At 40.9% G+C, this 15749-nt stretch overlaps 6 protein-coding genes across 6 annotated transcripts; 5 read left to right on the top strand and 1 right to left on the bottom strand.

Moving 5' to 3' along the window:
* EAE98_001493 (uncharacterized protein) lies at positions 1-1674 on the top strand (the record flags this gene model as incomplete). Its single annotated transcript, XM_038949112.1, has 4 exons — positions 1-117; positions 164-643; positions 692-1337; positions 1406-1674. The coding sequence occupies 4 exons, from the start codon at positions 1-3 to the stop codon at positions 1672-1674; spliced, it is 1512 nt and encodes a 503-aa protein (XP_038814097.1).
* An 814-nt stretch (positions 1675-2488) lies between these two features.
* EAE98_001492 (uncharacterized protein) lies at positions 2489-4306 on the top strand (the record flags this gene model as incomplete). The annotated part of the gene is made up of 5 exons (XM_038949111.1): positions 2489-2879; positions 2929-3534; positions 3587-3649; positions 3701-3905; positions 3955-4306. The coding sequence occupies 5 exons, from the start codon at positions 2489-2491 to the stop codon at positions 4304-4306; spliced, it is 1617 nt and encodes a 538-aa protein (XP_038814096.1).
* Positions 4307-6569: 2263 nt separating this feature from the next.
* On the top strand, positions 6570-7367 carry EAE98_001491 (uncharacterized protein; the record flags this gene model as incomplete). The annotated part of the gene is made up of 1 exon (XM_038949110.1): positions 6570-7367. One exon carries the CDS (start codon positions 6570-6572, stop codon positions 7365-7367), a length of 798 nt encoding a protein of 265 aa, XP_038814095.1.
* Positions 7368-8486: 1119 nt separating this feature from the next.
* EAE98_001490 (uncharacterized protein) lies at positions 8487-9841 on the top strand (the record flags this gene model as incomplete). The annotated part of the gene is made up of 2 exons (XM_038949109.1): positions 8487-8616; positions 8745-9841. 2 exons carry the CDS (start codon positions 8487-8489, stop codon positions 9839-9841), a joined length of 1227 nt encoding a protein of 408 aa, XP_038814094.1.
* A 627-nt stretch (positions 9842-10468) lies between these two features.
* On the bottom strand, positions 10469-14229 carry EAE98_001489 (uncharacterized protein). Its single transcript, XM_038949108.1, has 3 exons — positions 13043-14229; positions 12890-12987; positions 10469-12833 (listed from the first exon to the last, which is right to left on the bottom strand). The coding sequence occupies exons 1-3, from the start codon at positions 13932-13934 to the stop codon at positions 10773-10775; spliced, it is 3051 nt and encodes a 1016-aa protein (XP_038814093.1). The 5' UTR covers positions 13935-14229; the 3' UTR covers positions 10469-10772.
* A 945-nt stretch (positions 14230-15174) lies between these two features.
* On the top strand, positions 15175-15714 carry EAE98_001488 (uncharacterized protein; the record flags this gene model as incomplete). The annotated part of the gene is made up of 1 exon (XM_038949107.1): positions 15175-15714. One exon carries the CDS (start codon positions 15175-15177, stop codon positions 15712-15714), a length of 540 nt encoding a protein of 179 aa, XP_038814092.1.
* Positions 15715-15749: the final 35 nt, after the last annotated feature.

The raw sequence follows: 15749 nt of genomic DNA, 5'->3' as shown, positions 1-15749 counted from the left end.
ATGTTCTCGTCATTATACCTTTTTACCTTTCTTTTATGGATATCTTGCTGTTTTGGCTTCGACCTAAGAGGCGAGTACTTTGGGCAATCACATTCAATTTCAAAATGCTACACCGCTGTAAGTCTATCATAGAAAGCAAAATTGATCATACTTAACTCTTCAGTGTCAATTTCTTTCTCGAATTCTCAAAGGCCGGGTATCATTTTCTGGTAGTGTTATATATGAATCTGAGCAATTATATTGGTCGCTGCAACAAGCTGAATTGCAACCTGAATGTCGAGTGACGCCGATATCTGCGGAAGATGTCTCTACTACCATACAAGTACTTGAGTCTCAAGGTTGCCAATTTGCCGTCAAGAGTGGTGGGCATGCATGTTTCTCAGGTGCATCAAATATTGAGAATGCAGTCGTGATAGATTTAAGCAATCTTGACCAAATCAATATCTCGAGCGACAAAACAGAAGTTTCCGTTGGAGCAGGTACACTATGGTCCAATCTTTATCCGATAATGGACGCAGCAAAAATTGGAGTTATAGGTGGTAGAGTAGTCGGAATCGGAGTTGGGGGTCTAACACTTGGGGGTGGAATATCTTTTCATTCTGGACGGTATGGATTCGCTTGCGATAATGTTAATAACTACCAAGTATGACTCCTCTCATGTTTTCGCATTTTTAAACTTATCGTTCATTAGGTTGTTCTTGCCAATGGCTCCATTCGCGATGTTAATCGAGCATCGTACCCAGATTTGTATTGGGCTTTGAGAGGAGGTGGAAATAATTTTGGCATTGTTACAAGATTTGATCTGGCTTCGTTCGAGCAGGGTGATATGTGGGGCGGAACGACAACTTCAAATGCAACAGAACTATCCAATGCGATTGAGGCATTGGTCAACCTCAATATCAATCATGCTTCTGATCCATTTGCTGCAGTTTTTCTGGTATATGTCTACGTACCTCTGATAGAATCATCCCTCGTCAGTTTCACATTGGACTATGGGAAACCAGTCATCAACCCTCCTATTTTCGGAAATTTTACTGAGATACCCGCTATATCTGCTGACTTGAGAATTGCGACCCTTACGTCGTTGATCAATGAAACAGAAGAATCGCAACCTTCTGGACTTAGGGAATCATATTGGACATTGACCATATTGAATGATGCCAGTTTAATAAATGAAATATCCAAGATATTTGATCAGGAACTTCAAAACATCAGAAATGCTACAAATTTATTGCCTGCGCTGGTCTTCCAACCGATTTCCGAACCAATGATCTCGCACTTTAGCAAGAATGGTGGGAATGCTCTAGGTATAACCAAAGAAGATGGTCCTTTGATTCGTGAGTAAATAATTCGGAAGTTTCCGTACAGTACCATGTCTAATCTCACCGTCGTCTGACAACTCTAGTAATCAATATTGCCATCCAATGGACCGACATCACAGATGATAAACGGATTATAGCGTTTGCAGAGAATTGTATTGCACGATCCACTACTTTAGCCAAAGAGCGAAATCTTTGGCATAGATTTCTGTACCAAAATTACGCTGCGCTTCAACAAGATGTATTTCCGAGCTACGGGAAAGAGAATCATGAGAGATTGGTCGAGATCTCAAAGAAATATGATCCAGATGGTGTGTTTGTGCGGCTGCAACCTGGATACTTCAAAGTTTATTGAGATACTTCCAAGACCTGCGGGTGGCAATTCATGCAAACTTTTATCGGTAAATGACATGAAATGTGGTTGCTCTGGTGCTCCCATACTTTTTGAGCAATACAATCTGTGGTTCTCATCATGTGTTTTCCACGTGATAATTCTTGCTATCACTTTCTTTGATTTCTTGTCGCTTGCAAGGTCATAGCTAGATTTCAGCAGAGTTGACAGGCTCGAGACAGGGTACTAGCTTATGGAGAGAGGGACTCTTCACAATATCGAGAATTTCACAAACTGTTCCTAAGACTTGACTAGCTAAGTATTCAAAAATTCAATCTGCGAGCCGCCGCTCAGCTACGTACTCCGTACTTGAACGATTCTCATATTCTATTTCAACTTGCTCGGTACCGAGATTATTTCTCTTTCGGTGATTTCATTGAACACCGCTCCAAGTGGGGAAACCACGTTATCGGGGAAATATGTTCAAATAATGCTCCATTCTCGGGCTAAGACTTCTTATCAGATATAGATCCTTGTTGTTCGAACGATTCCGAACCATCTGATAAAAATTCTGATGTGCCAAGCAGACATTGCGGGAACTTTTCCCAACTTGCAATTTTCTCAACGATAATTTGTATCAGATCATCAACGTTTAGTGGGCCGAAGTCGTATTCACGTTGGTCATAGAATATCAAGAACAGTTGTATTGAAACTCTATAAAGAAGATCAGATAAACTCAAAATGAGGATGTTTTTCGATTTTACATTGATCCACTTCACGAACTACTCATTCCCTATCTTTTCAGCCTTACCTCGAATTTCGAGGATAAACTTCGGCTATGTCTAATAATCAGATAGTTGAGACCGTCTATTCGACATCGGGTACGCCATCAGTGGAACACGATACTAAGGAGAAAGACGAAGCCTTTGTGTCAGCGGTTTCTTCACGCGATAATGAGGAACATCGATCGGATATCGCCAATAATGATGGACAATCCAATGGGAATGATATACCTTGGCAATGGAAGCTTGCTTCAGTCATCCTAGTGTCGATGATTGGTTTTGGCTCGCATTGGAGTTCAGGAATTACAGGTGCAATGAAATCAACAATCAAGAAGGAGATGAAGATTGACAATAAGCAATATGCTTTATTGAGTGCCAGTCAAGATTTTATGGTAACAGCTTTAATGATGGTTAGTGGTCTTGTTACGGATAGAATAGGAGGAGCAGGTAAGAGGACTATATATTTCGTTTATCTCAATTTACTCACTATCTCTAGGCGCAATCTTCTATGGCAACATCATCTTCACAATTGGATCTATTCTCATTGCCGGAGCTGCTCAGACCAGAAACTATCAATTCATGATTGGTGGTACAATTGTTCAAGCTTTTGGAGATATTGCTACTCAAGTTGCACAATACAAAGTTTTCTCTTCATGGTTCGCTCCCAATCATGGATTCGCTTCGACACTTGCGCTTGAGTTGGGAATCGGCAAAATCGGTGCATTTGTTGGTAAATCATCCGCAAACATCATCTCAAAGAACACAGGAAACTTTGCAAATGTCTATTGGGTTTCCGTAGCCATGAATGTTTTCTGTAATTTGATGACTCTCGGCTTCTACATCTTTACTCGCTTCGCCAATAAAAAGTTTCCTTCTACATCTGATCCAGCTACTGGCGAGAAACTCACAGAAGGTAACAAGAGATTTGAATTACGCAAAGTTCTTGAATTACCTTGGACATTCTGGGTCATTTTGGCATTTTCATTGTTTGAAACTTCGACTGCTGGTCTCTTTACTAGTAATGCTACAGAAATGGCTGAGCAAAGATTGGGTGTATCATCTATACAAGCCGGATGGTACACATCAGCTATTCAATATGGTGGTAAGTATCTTGTAACATTGAAAATCTAGTAAAACAAGACTGACCCTTTCAGGATTCTTCTTTGTTCCTCTAATTGGTATATTTGTTGATGTATGGGGAAACAGAGTTACTCTCTGTAAGTAAACTAATTCTCTCTTCAAATAAGTCTTCTGCTAACACTTTTCAGTTGCCGTCACTGGTTTTGCTTGTTTAATATCAATGTCCATTGTAAACTGGGCTCCTTCAATCAAGGGTACAGATGCTGCATTCGGCATTTACGCTTTCGCATACTGTTTCGGTCCAACTTTGATCATCGATAGTATCAGAACATCAATGTGGCACCAAGGAGTTTTCGGATCCGCATACGCTCTCAAAGTCACCATGAACAACGCGTACGTTCACTTTCTCTCAATCAACCATTCTTTACTAACCAAAAAACAGCATGAGCATCATCGTCGGTATCGTCGCCGGAGTAATCCAAGACGCAGATGACAATTCCTACGACAATGTCACGATTCTCTATGTTGCTCTTTCCGCAGCATCGGCATTCATGGCACTCGTCATGATTGGACTCGCCTATTATTGCGTTGATTTCCGCATGTTGCAATGGACGCGCAAACAGAGAATCGCTAATGGTGACTTGATTAATGAGCGCAAGCAAAAATTCCATAATGAGAATGGACCGAGAAATCGTAAGATTTCAAAGTGTTGTATTGGGGCTTTGGTGGTGTTGGTCTTGGGTTCATGGTGTGCGTATTTCTGGGGTGTGGCTACGGGAAATAATAATGGGTGATGATTAATGAATGGGGTGTGAAAATGGGATTCACCAATTGTAGTGGGTGGGGATTAACAGGGTCGATTTGATGTTGTATATAATGAGTTTGGATTCTACGTGGTTTTACATTAGGCACATTTTGATGATCGCTTATGGAGTGCGTACAACCGAGTTGGGACTCGTGGTGAATTTTCTCATCTTATATGCTGTGTCGCCTTTTTAGTTGGATATGTGTCGGGATATCGATCATGTGATCTAAGAGGGCACTGTATTGCACTAGCGTATGCACTAGCGTATGCACTTCTACTATATTAAATACTAGTTTCCCATAGTTAATAATGATCAAGAACGAATACAAACACAATAGACTAAAGTACTATACACTTTATCAACCAAGTTGATACCAACAATATGGGAATGATAGGCGGAAGTTGGTCGTCTGTTATTTCTGCAAGCCATACAGTATTGGTCATGAATATGGGGGATGGGATAAATGTATCGAAGAAATGATGTTGAATGGAAGTCGTTTGATTGATATACGGCAAACTACTTAGGCTGATGGATGGATTGACTTATTTTTTCCCTTTTTGGGCTGAAATTACGAGTTCCTGATATTATATTATCCTACTGAGATGATATGTTTACCAGTTATACCAATTAATATTAGTATTTCATAGGAATCATCGATTCGCATCATCACCAACTGTTGGCTTTTTCTTTTTTGCGACTAGCAAACATGAGATCTTACACAGATAACTTTTATGGGGTAGACAACATGCAATAAGATACTTCGTTGGACTAGTACTGCTAATCTGGTAATGGACTTACTATTCGATACTAAAAGCTTACTGCTATGTGTCCAACATTTAATTCCAAATGTTGGTTGACAATCGTTCATATGGTAAAATTACCATTCACGTCATGGATGATCGTTTTCTAATTCATGATATTCAGGAATCTATTCATCGAAAAATGTTCAAAAATCGAAAGGATATGCTGCTCTTGTCACCACACCAGGTGTCCATAACGTCCACAATGCAGTGGATTTCCCAGTCCATAAATACAAGAGAAGGGTTATTTCAAAAGGCTTCTCTATTCCATCTCTGCTAGCTTTCGAGCCAACAAGGATTAGCACAATTAATCTCTTAATACAAAATCTAGCGAGCGCATCTATCAAAGGCAAAATTCAAGATAAATGGTCGATACCTATCAATATGGGTATTGGCTTCAAGCACATGTCTTTAGACGTTATAGGAGAATTTGGGTTTGGACAATCGTTCAACCTACAAACATCTTCTGAGAACCATTTTCTTTCTGAGATGATTGCTGGAATATTTGCTGGAATATTAACAAGAGGGTGAGTTTACTCCAATTTCAAGCTTTTCAAAAAATCAGGATCGAAAGATTTTTCAACCGGAGAGTCCATACGACGGCTGTGAAGTATCACTCTACGGTGAGTAAATTGGTTGCGGATAGATTGAAGGAAGATAAGAATGCAAAGAGTGTTTTGTTTTAATTTTAGGGGGCCAGGGGAAGGGGTGCTGGGTGACGATGGGGGGAGGGGAAGAGTAAATGAGTTTCAGTTGATGGATCATTTGGCCAGTACGCATTTGGGTCCGTATGCGGAGTTCAGATTGAGAAATGGGCTGGAGGGAGAGTTTGATGCGGTTTAGTTGGGTATTGCGGATTCTGGAGTAGGTTGTACAAGAGATGGTGGAGAGGAAAGCTGGGATATTGTGTGATTATTCTGAAAGAAATCAGGATCCATGTATCTTATTAAAGCCATCTGGTTTAAATTTTAGTTTTATACTTTATACACTTATACAAGCAAGTTGTCGCTATCATCTGGACTATTTTACGTCTTGCAATATCATCGCAACTTTTACCATTCACAAATCTTATAGAATTTATTTATGAATGAACAATCAAACAATCCTTTTTTGTTGAATCAGAAGTCAAAAATCTGATCATTCGATAACTGGTAACATGTATTCCAAAAAGTTACAGAAATGGTGGAAACTTTCCATCCCAAATCCATTCACGGGTCTGCAGAAATCATCTTCTCAAACCCATTCACAAGCTTAGATATATTAATCACACTTTTCTTCCCTCTATCTTCTACTAATTCTTGAAATCTCCTACAGAAATGCAACGTAATCTTCCATGCAATTAGTGTTTTAAAACCGAACTACGCCTTTATTCGTGTATACCAAATCTCCCATCGACACACTTCACAATATCCAAACAAACAGGCAAACAAGCCATCGCCATCCCAAACAAAATGTCCATTCCATCTCCACCACCCTTCAAACCTCGTTCCTCATCCTTATCTCCATACCCCCTATTCCCATCTCAATCCCACTCGACATCTCATCTCCCCATTCAAACTCAGATCCAGATTCATGACAAAAAATGTATATATCTCCTTACCACACACGCCTGTTCCCATTTCGTGCAACCGTTTACTCATCCGACGAATATTATTCACACCGAGAATTGTGTTGCGAGATTCGGAGGCTGTTGTTCGAGTCAGGGGTATCGGTATGAGATTTTGGGGAATGGGGGTGAGGAATGTGAGGTTTGTGTGAGGAGTGGGAAGTTGATGAAGGAGAAGGGCTCGAGCGGAGAGATTCGGTTAAAAAATGAAGAAAGGGGGAATGGGTTGGATGTGGAAATTCAGAGGAGAGATAGGGACGATATGCCAGGGATGGATTTAATACCGAATACAGATAATAGATTGGCGAATGATCTGGGGAAGGAATTAGCAAGCGATAATAATGCACACTTACCAACAAGCCCCCCTTTTTCGTTAAAGAAAACTCAAAGTTCCCCGGATATGTATCGCCGTGGCAGCGACGATGGAAAAGGAAAACAAATGATGACATATGAACATCAACGTGCAATTCCCACGCAAAGAAGACCGATGATTGCGGAGAGGAAACGGGTTTCTATTGTTATTGAAGAGGGAGGTGGATATTATGGGGATACATGTGGAGTTTTCAATTCTACTTTGAGATGTGGCAGGGAAAAGGGAAGGAAATGCTGGGAGGATTTATGGGGGAGGTTTAAGAGGTTGTAAATGAAGATTAGATGGGGTTCAGGGGATGGAAGTTGGGATTGGGTATCATATGGGGTCTTTTGGGTTCTTGGTGATTTCAGAGATAATTTTACTTGAATTGGATATGTAGGATGAGATTGTCTATTCTAGATCTTAGGATTAGGTTTCAATTTCATTAATATTCGGTTTATGATAATCCATGAGTTGTTGTCCTAAATGCGATATATAGATACACGAAACGATGTCGACGTAAATGTAAATGCAGATATCTTTTTCCGATTCGATTTAACAGCAGAGTGTTATATCAGCACCATCAATTCCACCTCGGCTATTTTTCATAAAGTCACTTGCGGATGTGTAAATGTAGTGAGGTAAAGACAGAGATAAATAGCAGACTGACCAAAAGGTGAAACGAGTGTATAGTTCATGACATACTGAGCAACTGTGCATAATCTTCTTTCATCTAAAGCGCAAGTATGTCGCTCCTAGTGCCGAGGAATACATTACCAATGGTTGATTTTAGCGAGTATGCATATTGAGCACAATATAGTATTTGACTGTAGATGACTTTGATAGAATGCAGTAGTTGTTATCAATTAAGACGATGTTCTTGATCACATGTATTCAGCAACAAATTAGACCTCTACAAATTTTGAGATGTACTCCTTTTACATGATTGCATGATTGTATAGACTGTCCACAGAATATCCTCTTCAGGAGAGTGGGATTTCAACTAATACTGTTTTTCTTCAGCATAGAAACAAACCATATGACAATATTCCATTAGCGAATCTACCATTAGTTTTTCAGTATGATATGAATGGATCTTACAAGAAATGTACGGCTATCAATACGTCCATATCTCTGTAAGAATACCGTACATATGATTCAGTATCAGTACGACATTCCCTAATCATCTTAAGCTACGGCTTCTAGAACAGAGACATGTTGCATATAAACATAAACTGAACACAGCTTCTTTGCAATAACATTACAAGTAAACTTTACATCATACATCATACATTCACATTCTCAACACATCATCGACATCGACATAATACAGATTTCTCGAGTACTATCCACAAGATTTTACTTCCTTTCAACAACGAATTCTGTTTTTGAATGCAACATCAAGAAATAATGATGTCATCACAAACAGCCAAATTCATATTTCCCCGAACCCTGGGTGGTCAACACAAAATCATCGCGCCAAAACCGTCTAATCCCAATCAGACGCAGGATACAGAGCGATGTATATACGTGGTTCAAGGTAATTTATCTCCTCACTCATCTCCTCACCCATCTCCTCACCCATCTCCTCACCCATCTCCTCACCCATCTCCTCATATTAACCCCTCCCCCCCCTTTTTCCTACCATCCCTCACTAACCAAACCCAGAATACAACTGTCCGCACCACCCCTCCCTAAACACTCCCCACATCTTCCACCGGACCCCCTGTCCCCAAGCCCTCCTCCCCTACGCCTCTCAAACCGATTGTGAAAACTATCCCAACCACGAAGACGAACTCGTGCAAGTATCTCGCTACGTTCTCGAGCGCGGCTGCATGGAATGCAAAACTTCCGCGCGCAGACGTCGTCATGAAGAAGCAGCCACGCATCCTGAGATTCACAGACGCATGCAGGAATTAGGATTGGGACAGGAAGAAATCGATCATTTTGAAAAGGTGACGAGTAGTTTTTCGGCGAGTAGGAGAGTTTTGGAGTTGGTGAGAGCGAGGGAGAGAAATGAGAGATTGAGGAGAGAAGAAGCTCGTGGGGTATTGTGCATAGAGGATGGAAAGGATGAGACACAGAGCGAAGGTGAAGTAAAGCAGGAATCAAAGCTCCCTTCTGAGATGGATAACCTCGAAGTTATCACGACTGCGACTCATGCATCTTCAGTTGAGGGCCCTATCGTCGAACAAAACGACAGTGCAGAAAAAGAGCACAAAACTGCACAGCCCCAATCAATGGCTAAGAAGGTCGAGATTCCACGACCCGGAGAAATCGACGCGAAAAAGAACACCCCTCAACCTTCAGCTGCGTCCACCAATCTTGAAAGTCCCCCATCTAGCATGGCACCCCAAGCCATCCAAAAAGACGAACCCACACATCCCCAACCTCGCAGCCCAAGCCCAAGCCCATCCGCTAAACAAACCACCACCCAAGCATCCCCCAAGCTCAAGAACTTACCCTCTAACCTCACCCCAGAGGACGAAATCCCCCTCGTCAACCCTTCAAATCTACAATCCAGCGCCCCAGTAGCAAGCGAGCATCTCAAACAACCTCAAGCTACAGATAACAAGCTTCCAGGCACCCCCCCAACTTCCAGCCACTCCCCCGAAAAACTAACCGACAACATCCACCTCGATATCGACGCCGAATGGGAAACAGATGAGGAGCCCGAGCGAGTCTTTGGAGAAGTGGCGCTTGCGCCTTCGTTTGGATGTCAGACGGGAGATGAGTGGATTGTGGTTGGGAGTTGGGAGCAGTGATTGTTTATACATATTGGGGGGGCAGAAGTGTGGATGGGGGAGGGAGTGCATGGTGTGCATGAGGAAGGGATATGATTTAATATGATTTAATATGACACAATACAATTGATTTATTAAGCGAGAATTCTATATGGATTTAGAGAATTGAGTAATAATACTATTACTATTACCACACCCCAGCTTTCATTTTCATAAGAACAACAAACATCCCAAGTTCTTACTATTACTCTTGAAGATATATGTATATTCATATATATTCATATATCCACATACATACAATACTATAAAACCTAAAACCATCTACCTACCTACCTACCCTACCCTAGGTCTACCTATCTACCTATATACCTACCCCAGGCCTACCTATCTACCTACATACCTACCTACCTATCTAAATAATACATACATACAACACAATACAATACAATAACACACAACACACAATACCCAACAACCACAACAACAACCACAAGACAGAGGAGAGGAGAGGAAGCTATACATTTATCTATTCACTCCCTTTGAATTAATTCGATACACATACCTACCTACCTAGATATACATATACATACATATACAGATAGATTAATAATACACTTCAATCAACCACCTATCAATAAATATAAATAAATATAAATATATAAATTTTCTAATTCATTCCTCTATTCATTCCTACATCTTTCCTTCTTTTCATAATATTCCGTTCCTTTCCTTTCATTTCAGAATCCAGATGCCACTACTACTACTACTACAACCACTATCTGTATATTTCCACTCATTTACATGCATGTGCCGCTAACATAACATAAAATATCATGATTCCAACTACCACATCACATCTCATCACATCACAACACTCTATAACTTACACCCCCCCTACCCTCCAATCCCATCCACTCTGTTTTCCCCACCTTCCAAATCTACAACTAAAAATTCACAATTCCTTAGTAACCCTAGGTCTATCATCTCTCCTCCCCATCCCTATTCCCAACCCTGTACTTTGTTCCCCCTCCCTCTCAATTTCTCTCTCCACCATTTCAATACTACTCAAACTCGGGAATCTTTTACTAAAATCCGCAAGATATTCTTCTTTTTCCAAGGACGTCATATCTGATCTCGGTTGAATTCCAGATCCACCTCTATTAGCTAGATATGACTGTTTAGGTGGAGAGTTATTCATAGCAACACCACCTCCCGTATTCATATTATTGAGATGTGTAGGTTTAGGTGGGGCACTTGGTCTTGGTCCTGTTTTAGTAACTGGTAATTGAGGAGGAATTTGTTGAGGACGAGGTTTCGTATAATTGAGATCGGATGAAGGGATTGAAGGTTGAGCTGTTTTGCGAATTACAGAAGGTTTTCCATATGGATTTCCAGTTGGTAAAGGATTAGGTTGACCTGGTATATCGGTATATCTTCCATAACCTTCTGCCGTTTTCTTTGGGGAAGGTTGTTGACTATTTTCATCCAAGAGACTTTTGACTTTATGTTGAATACTTGCAGCTCGGGTTACACCACCAATACTTTTTGGGGCTGGTGCACCACCACGATCTGCAAGTCGTTTTCGATATTCGGCTGCTGCATCAGAAACGCGTTTTTCTTCAATTGATAATCTTCTTCGTTCATTTTCTCGTCTTTGCTCTGGTGTCATATTGTCATCTACCGTTCCATCATCACTTCTATCATCTGTTGCCTCAGATCCAGCGATTGGTGTCAAGTCACGTCGATCTAAATCATGTAGAGGACTTGGAGTTCTTGGACCAGGTGGAGCACTAGCATTATTTTCAAATCTTTTGAAAGCATCTCCAAATTTACCCGCCAGCAAATTTTTAGTTCCAGATAACGAAATCGAAGGCATACTAGAACGTTTGGATTTTGATCCACTACTTCGACGTCTATCTTTCTTGACCCTTTCATGATCTTCCATGGATTTAAGAAAGTCAACATTCGACTGAGGATCATCATCAGTCGGATCTGTGACTGCGAAATCCCTAGAGTATGATGGGCGTCGTTGGGAATCAATCGAAGGACGACCTTCCTTTTCTCGAAGAAAGTCCATATTGGATTCCAAATATTGACTTGATGGACGCGATCGACTCAGACTGGATTTTGTTCGAGATATAGTACTTTCGAGAGCTTCATTGCTAGGTCTACTCATTTCGAGTGATGGTCTAGATGATGATGAATGTTTTGAATGAGTAGATGGTGGATTGTATGAAGAGGTACGAGGTAAGCCAGGATGAACAGGTAAAAATTCTTGTGCTTCAAGAGTCGGTGTTCTAGACGGAGTTGCGATTTGGTTTCGTGGTAAACTAGTTGATCGATGATGATCTGATGGTAGGAGACGTGGAGAAGCAGTGAAATTAGGAGGTCGTGCATTTGCAGGTGGAGGAGTTGGTGTTGTCATTGTACCTTGGGATACATATGAGGATTTCACACCAGGGTGAGTAGGTGTGGGTTGATAAATTAAGGTTGCTGGTACATCTGATGTTTGAAGCTCTAGTGGATTACTGGATAGAATTTGTTGAGCACGAGATGGCTTATTGGTTGAAGTTGATGACCCCGGTCGATTTGACATGGCAAATGCATCATCAGCTAATCTTTCTGTAACTCGTTTGCTAACAGGTTGTGATGTCTTTGTGGGTGAGTTTGATCCAAAATCAAATTTGCCCCCTTCGTGAAGCAATGAGAATTGATCTAAGCTTGGAAATCGATTGGAGATTTCGTCTACAACTGGAGCAGAAGTTGTAGAATCCAAAGCGGCAAATGGATCACTAACTGTGCCTCTCATTGGAGACGGACTAGGTTTTGTAGGTTGTGGCTGTGAATTAGCCGTGGGTCTTCCCCTTCGCATTGGTACGACATCAGGTATAACTGTTTGCTGTTGTGTTGGAGGCGCAAAAACTGCTCCTACAACTGGAGGTGATGTCGGAGACTCGGTAGCTGGTAACTGCTGATATTGTCGCGATTCAGATTGGGTCCTTCCAGCATATATCTAATATGGTAAGTTTTTATTTTTCGATGGAAGATGGAGGGTATAAAACAACATACATCCTTAATTGGAACCTCGATTCCTTGCATGAGACATGATTCCCTCAAAACTTGGTATATATTGGGACGAGATGTTGGCTTCTCTTTCAACATGGATGCTAGAATGTGTTAGCACAATTTCCCCTTGAGCGTTGAGCGCAGCATTGGATGTACCTATTAAATTCTTAAGGGGGTCCGAAAATATTGGATACGAGGGGAATTTAAAACTTGCGTTCAATATAGCAAGTTGTCCCTGAGCCTCGAACGGTGTAGTATAATAACACAATTTATACAGCAGTACCCCTAATGCCCAGATATCCGACTTTTCATCAATTGGTAGTTTCCTGTATACATCTATCATCTCAGGACTTCTATATTGTAATGTTGTATGTTTTTGAACATCGTCTTCGATCAATCTGCATTCGGCAGCGGTCGTAGCAGCAGGTCGAGGTGGTGCCGTGGAACCAAAGTCGCAGAGCTTAAATCTTCGAGAAGGACCAGTCGAAGTTATGAGAACATTCTCAACTTTAAGATCTCGATGTAAAAGGGGAGGTTTGAGGTAGTGCATGCATGCTACTCCTTCTGCCACGTCTGAGAATATCTTTAGGATTTCGGGTTCCGTTAATCTATTTTGAAGTCGAGTATTCATGAAATCGATCAAACCACCGCCATTGCAAAATTCCATAAGTAAGAATACCTCGTACCCTCCCCCTTTCAGTTGTGATGCATGTGAATCGTAATATGTAACAATTGGGCGGTGTCCCTTTAACTTCTTCATGGTTTCCACTTCGGTTCTCATATTTGCCAAATGTTCCTTATCAGGGACCGCGACTCTTTTCAACACGGCAATATCTGTCCCATCGATAGGTTTTGGCATCTTCACCAGGTAGACATGAGCGAACCCCCCTTCCGAGAAGTACTTTTGAATAACGACCTTGTGAGATCCGACTTGGATTTTTGTACCGGGTGCGAAAGTTCCAGGGGGTGCCGAAGGATCAGGTATGGGTACAGGTCCTCCATAAACCGCCGGTCGAGGGGCAGTCGCTGGCACATTGTAAGATGCCATGATTTATGAGGTAGACGTGTAAAGCAAGACGATGGCAGATGTAGAGTAGCTAAGAATTAGATGTGATCACCGCATTGAGTGAAGTGTGTAGACTTGCAAATCGATTCTTGTGATTAAAAAGATATAAAAAGAAGCTTTACAAGATACTCCAAAGTTGATTGAAAGATGGATGAATAGATTTAACGGTCAACGTTCAATGTCTAATCCAAGTTACTTTGATTGCATGGAGTTTTGAGAATGATGGATGGGGCATATCCAGGCTGGCATTGATGTTACCTATCCATTGCTTTGGTTGTATATTCACCGCCTTTTAGTTCTGCCCATATATTTTGACCAATTGAAAAGGGAAGAGAACGTGTCTCACGGTAGGGAGATCATCTGGCTTTGGTGGGTATGAAATTCAAGAGCGTGTGAACAAAGTCATTACTATCAAGTGATTGAATGAAGGAGAAGGGATGAATGGAAGGGATGAATGATTGAGGAGGATATATCTGATAGAAGTTAGTTTACGAAGGGGTGTTATAGAGGTATATATAGACCGATATATAGATTGATATACAGTTTGATATATAGATCGATATATAGGTAGGTATAGGTACTGGGTAGAAATGTATAAATACCTACATACATAATTATATGTATCTTGGTATTTGACACATTCCCCAGTTTCGTCAAGGAATCGAAACATAACGGTCTCAATTATGAAGGATCGATGGACAACTACGACTACGACCTAGTACATTATCTATATATATATATATAGAGAGTCTACTCTAGACCTATTCCAGCATCACGGTATCTACGATAACATATCACCATCTCATCAATGATAACTTACAGCCTGACTCGTCAATATATCTTCAGATTGGACTATTATTGCCCGACTCTCCTTAGTATGTAACTCGGCCAGCCTTGTTTTTCATCCCACCTCTCCCATAAGCTGTTACAGATTTGCATCAAGATAGGTAATTGCTCGACCCAACCATACCTAAGTGTCGTAGTACAATGTTTCAATTGTGCCTTGCATACAATCTATAATACCTACTCAGTCATAAGCCGTAAGCAGTACTCACTCGGCTTTTGAATGATATTACGTGGATGAATCGTGATAAAGCGATGACTGTTAGGTACATAGGTGATTGGTTGTACCGACATGGGGTTTCCATTCCAATGAAACCGGAAGTCCGATGTCTATTTGTAGGATTGGTAATTGATGTTCTCCCCAGGTTATTTGCCTGAGATGAGTGGGATGGTATGGAAGGTATGGAAGGTAGATGCTGATGATGCTGATGTTGATGTTGATGTTGATGCTGGTGTTGATGTTGATGCTGGTGTTGATGCTGATGTTGATGCTGATGATGATGATGATATTGATGATGATATTGATGATGATATTGATGATGATATTGATGATGATATTGATGCTGCTGATGATGATGATATTGATGATGATATTGATGTTAATATCGATACTGATTTTGATATTGATGTTGATGCTGATGATGATATTGATATTGATAATGATATTGATGTTAATATCGATGTTGGTATTGATGCTGATATTGATGTTGATATTGATATTGATTTCATATCAAGTCTCTTCTTTGTGATGATATATCAACCTACCTATCTATACGACATACTTTTGATTCACGTCGCGTCGTCTGATATAAGGCTTCATTGTCAGAGTTACCGTTGTTGTAAGACCGTTGCGAAGTCTATCCCAAATTCAAATACCATCTGTCCTCTTTCATTGGATGGCGATGATGTTCTAGAGTAGATTTACTTTGTGATTCTTAGGCACATGCCCTCTTG

This window comes from Botrytis deweyae (genome assembly GCF_014898535.1).
Source record: "Botrytis deweyae strain B1 chromosome Unknown BDEW_003, whole genome shotgun sequence".
In the NCBI taxonomy this organism is placed as follows: domain Eukaryota; kingdom Fungi; phylum Ascomycota; class Leotiomycetes; order Helotiales; family Sclerotiniaceae; genus Botrytis; species Botrytis deweyae.
This window is presented reverse-complemented; position numbering and strand designations above follow the sequence as displayed.

Coding starts and splice junctions, on each gene's coding strand:
- EAE98_001489 (XM_038949108.1), bottom strand. CDS start 13,934: ATGGCATCTTACAATGTGCCAGCGACTGCCCCTCGACCGGCGGTTTAT. Junction 12,988..13,042: donor CCCCCTTAAGAATTTAATAG/GTACATCCAATG, acceptor AACACATTCTAG/CATCCATGTTGAAAGAGAAG. Junction 12,834..12,889: donor TCGAGGTTCCAATTAAGGAT/GTATGTTGTTTT, acceptor TTACCATATTAG/ATATATGCTGGAAGGACCCA.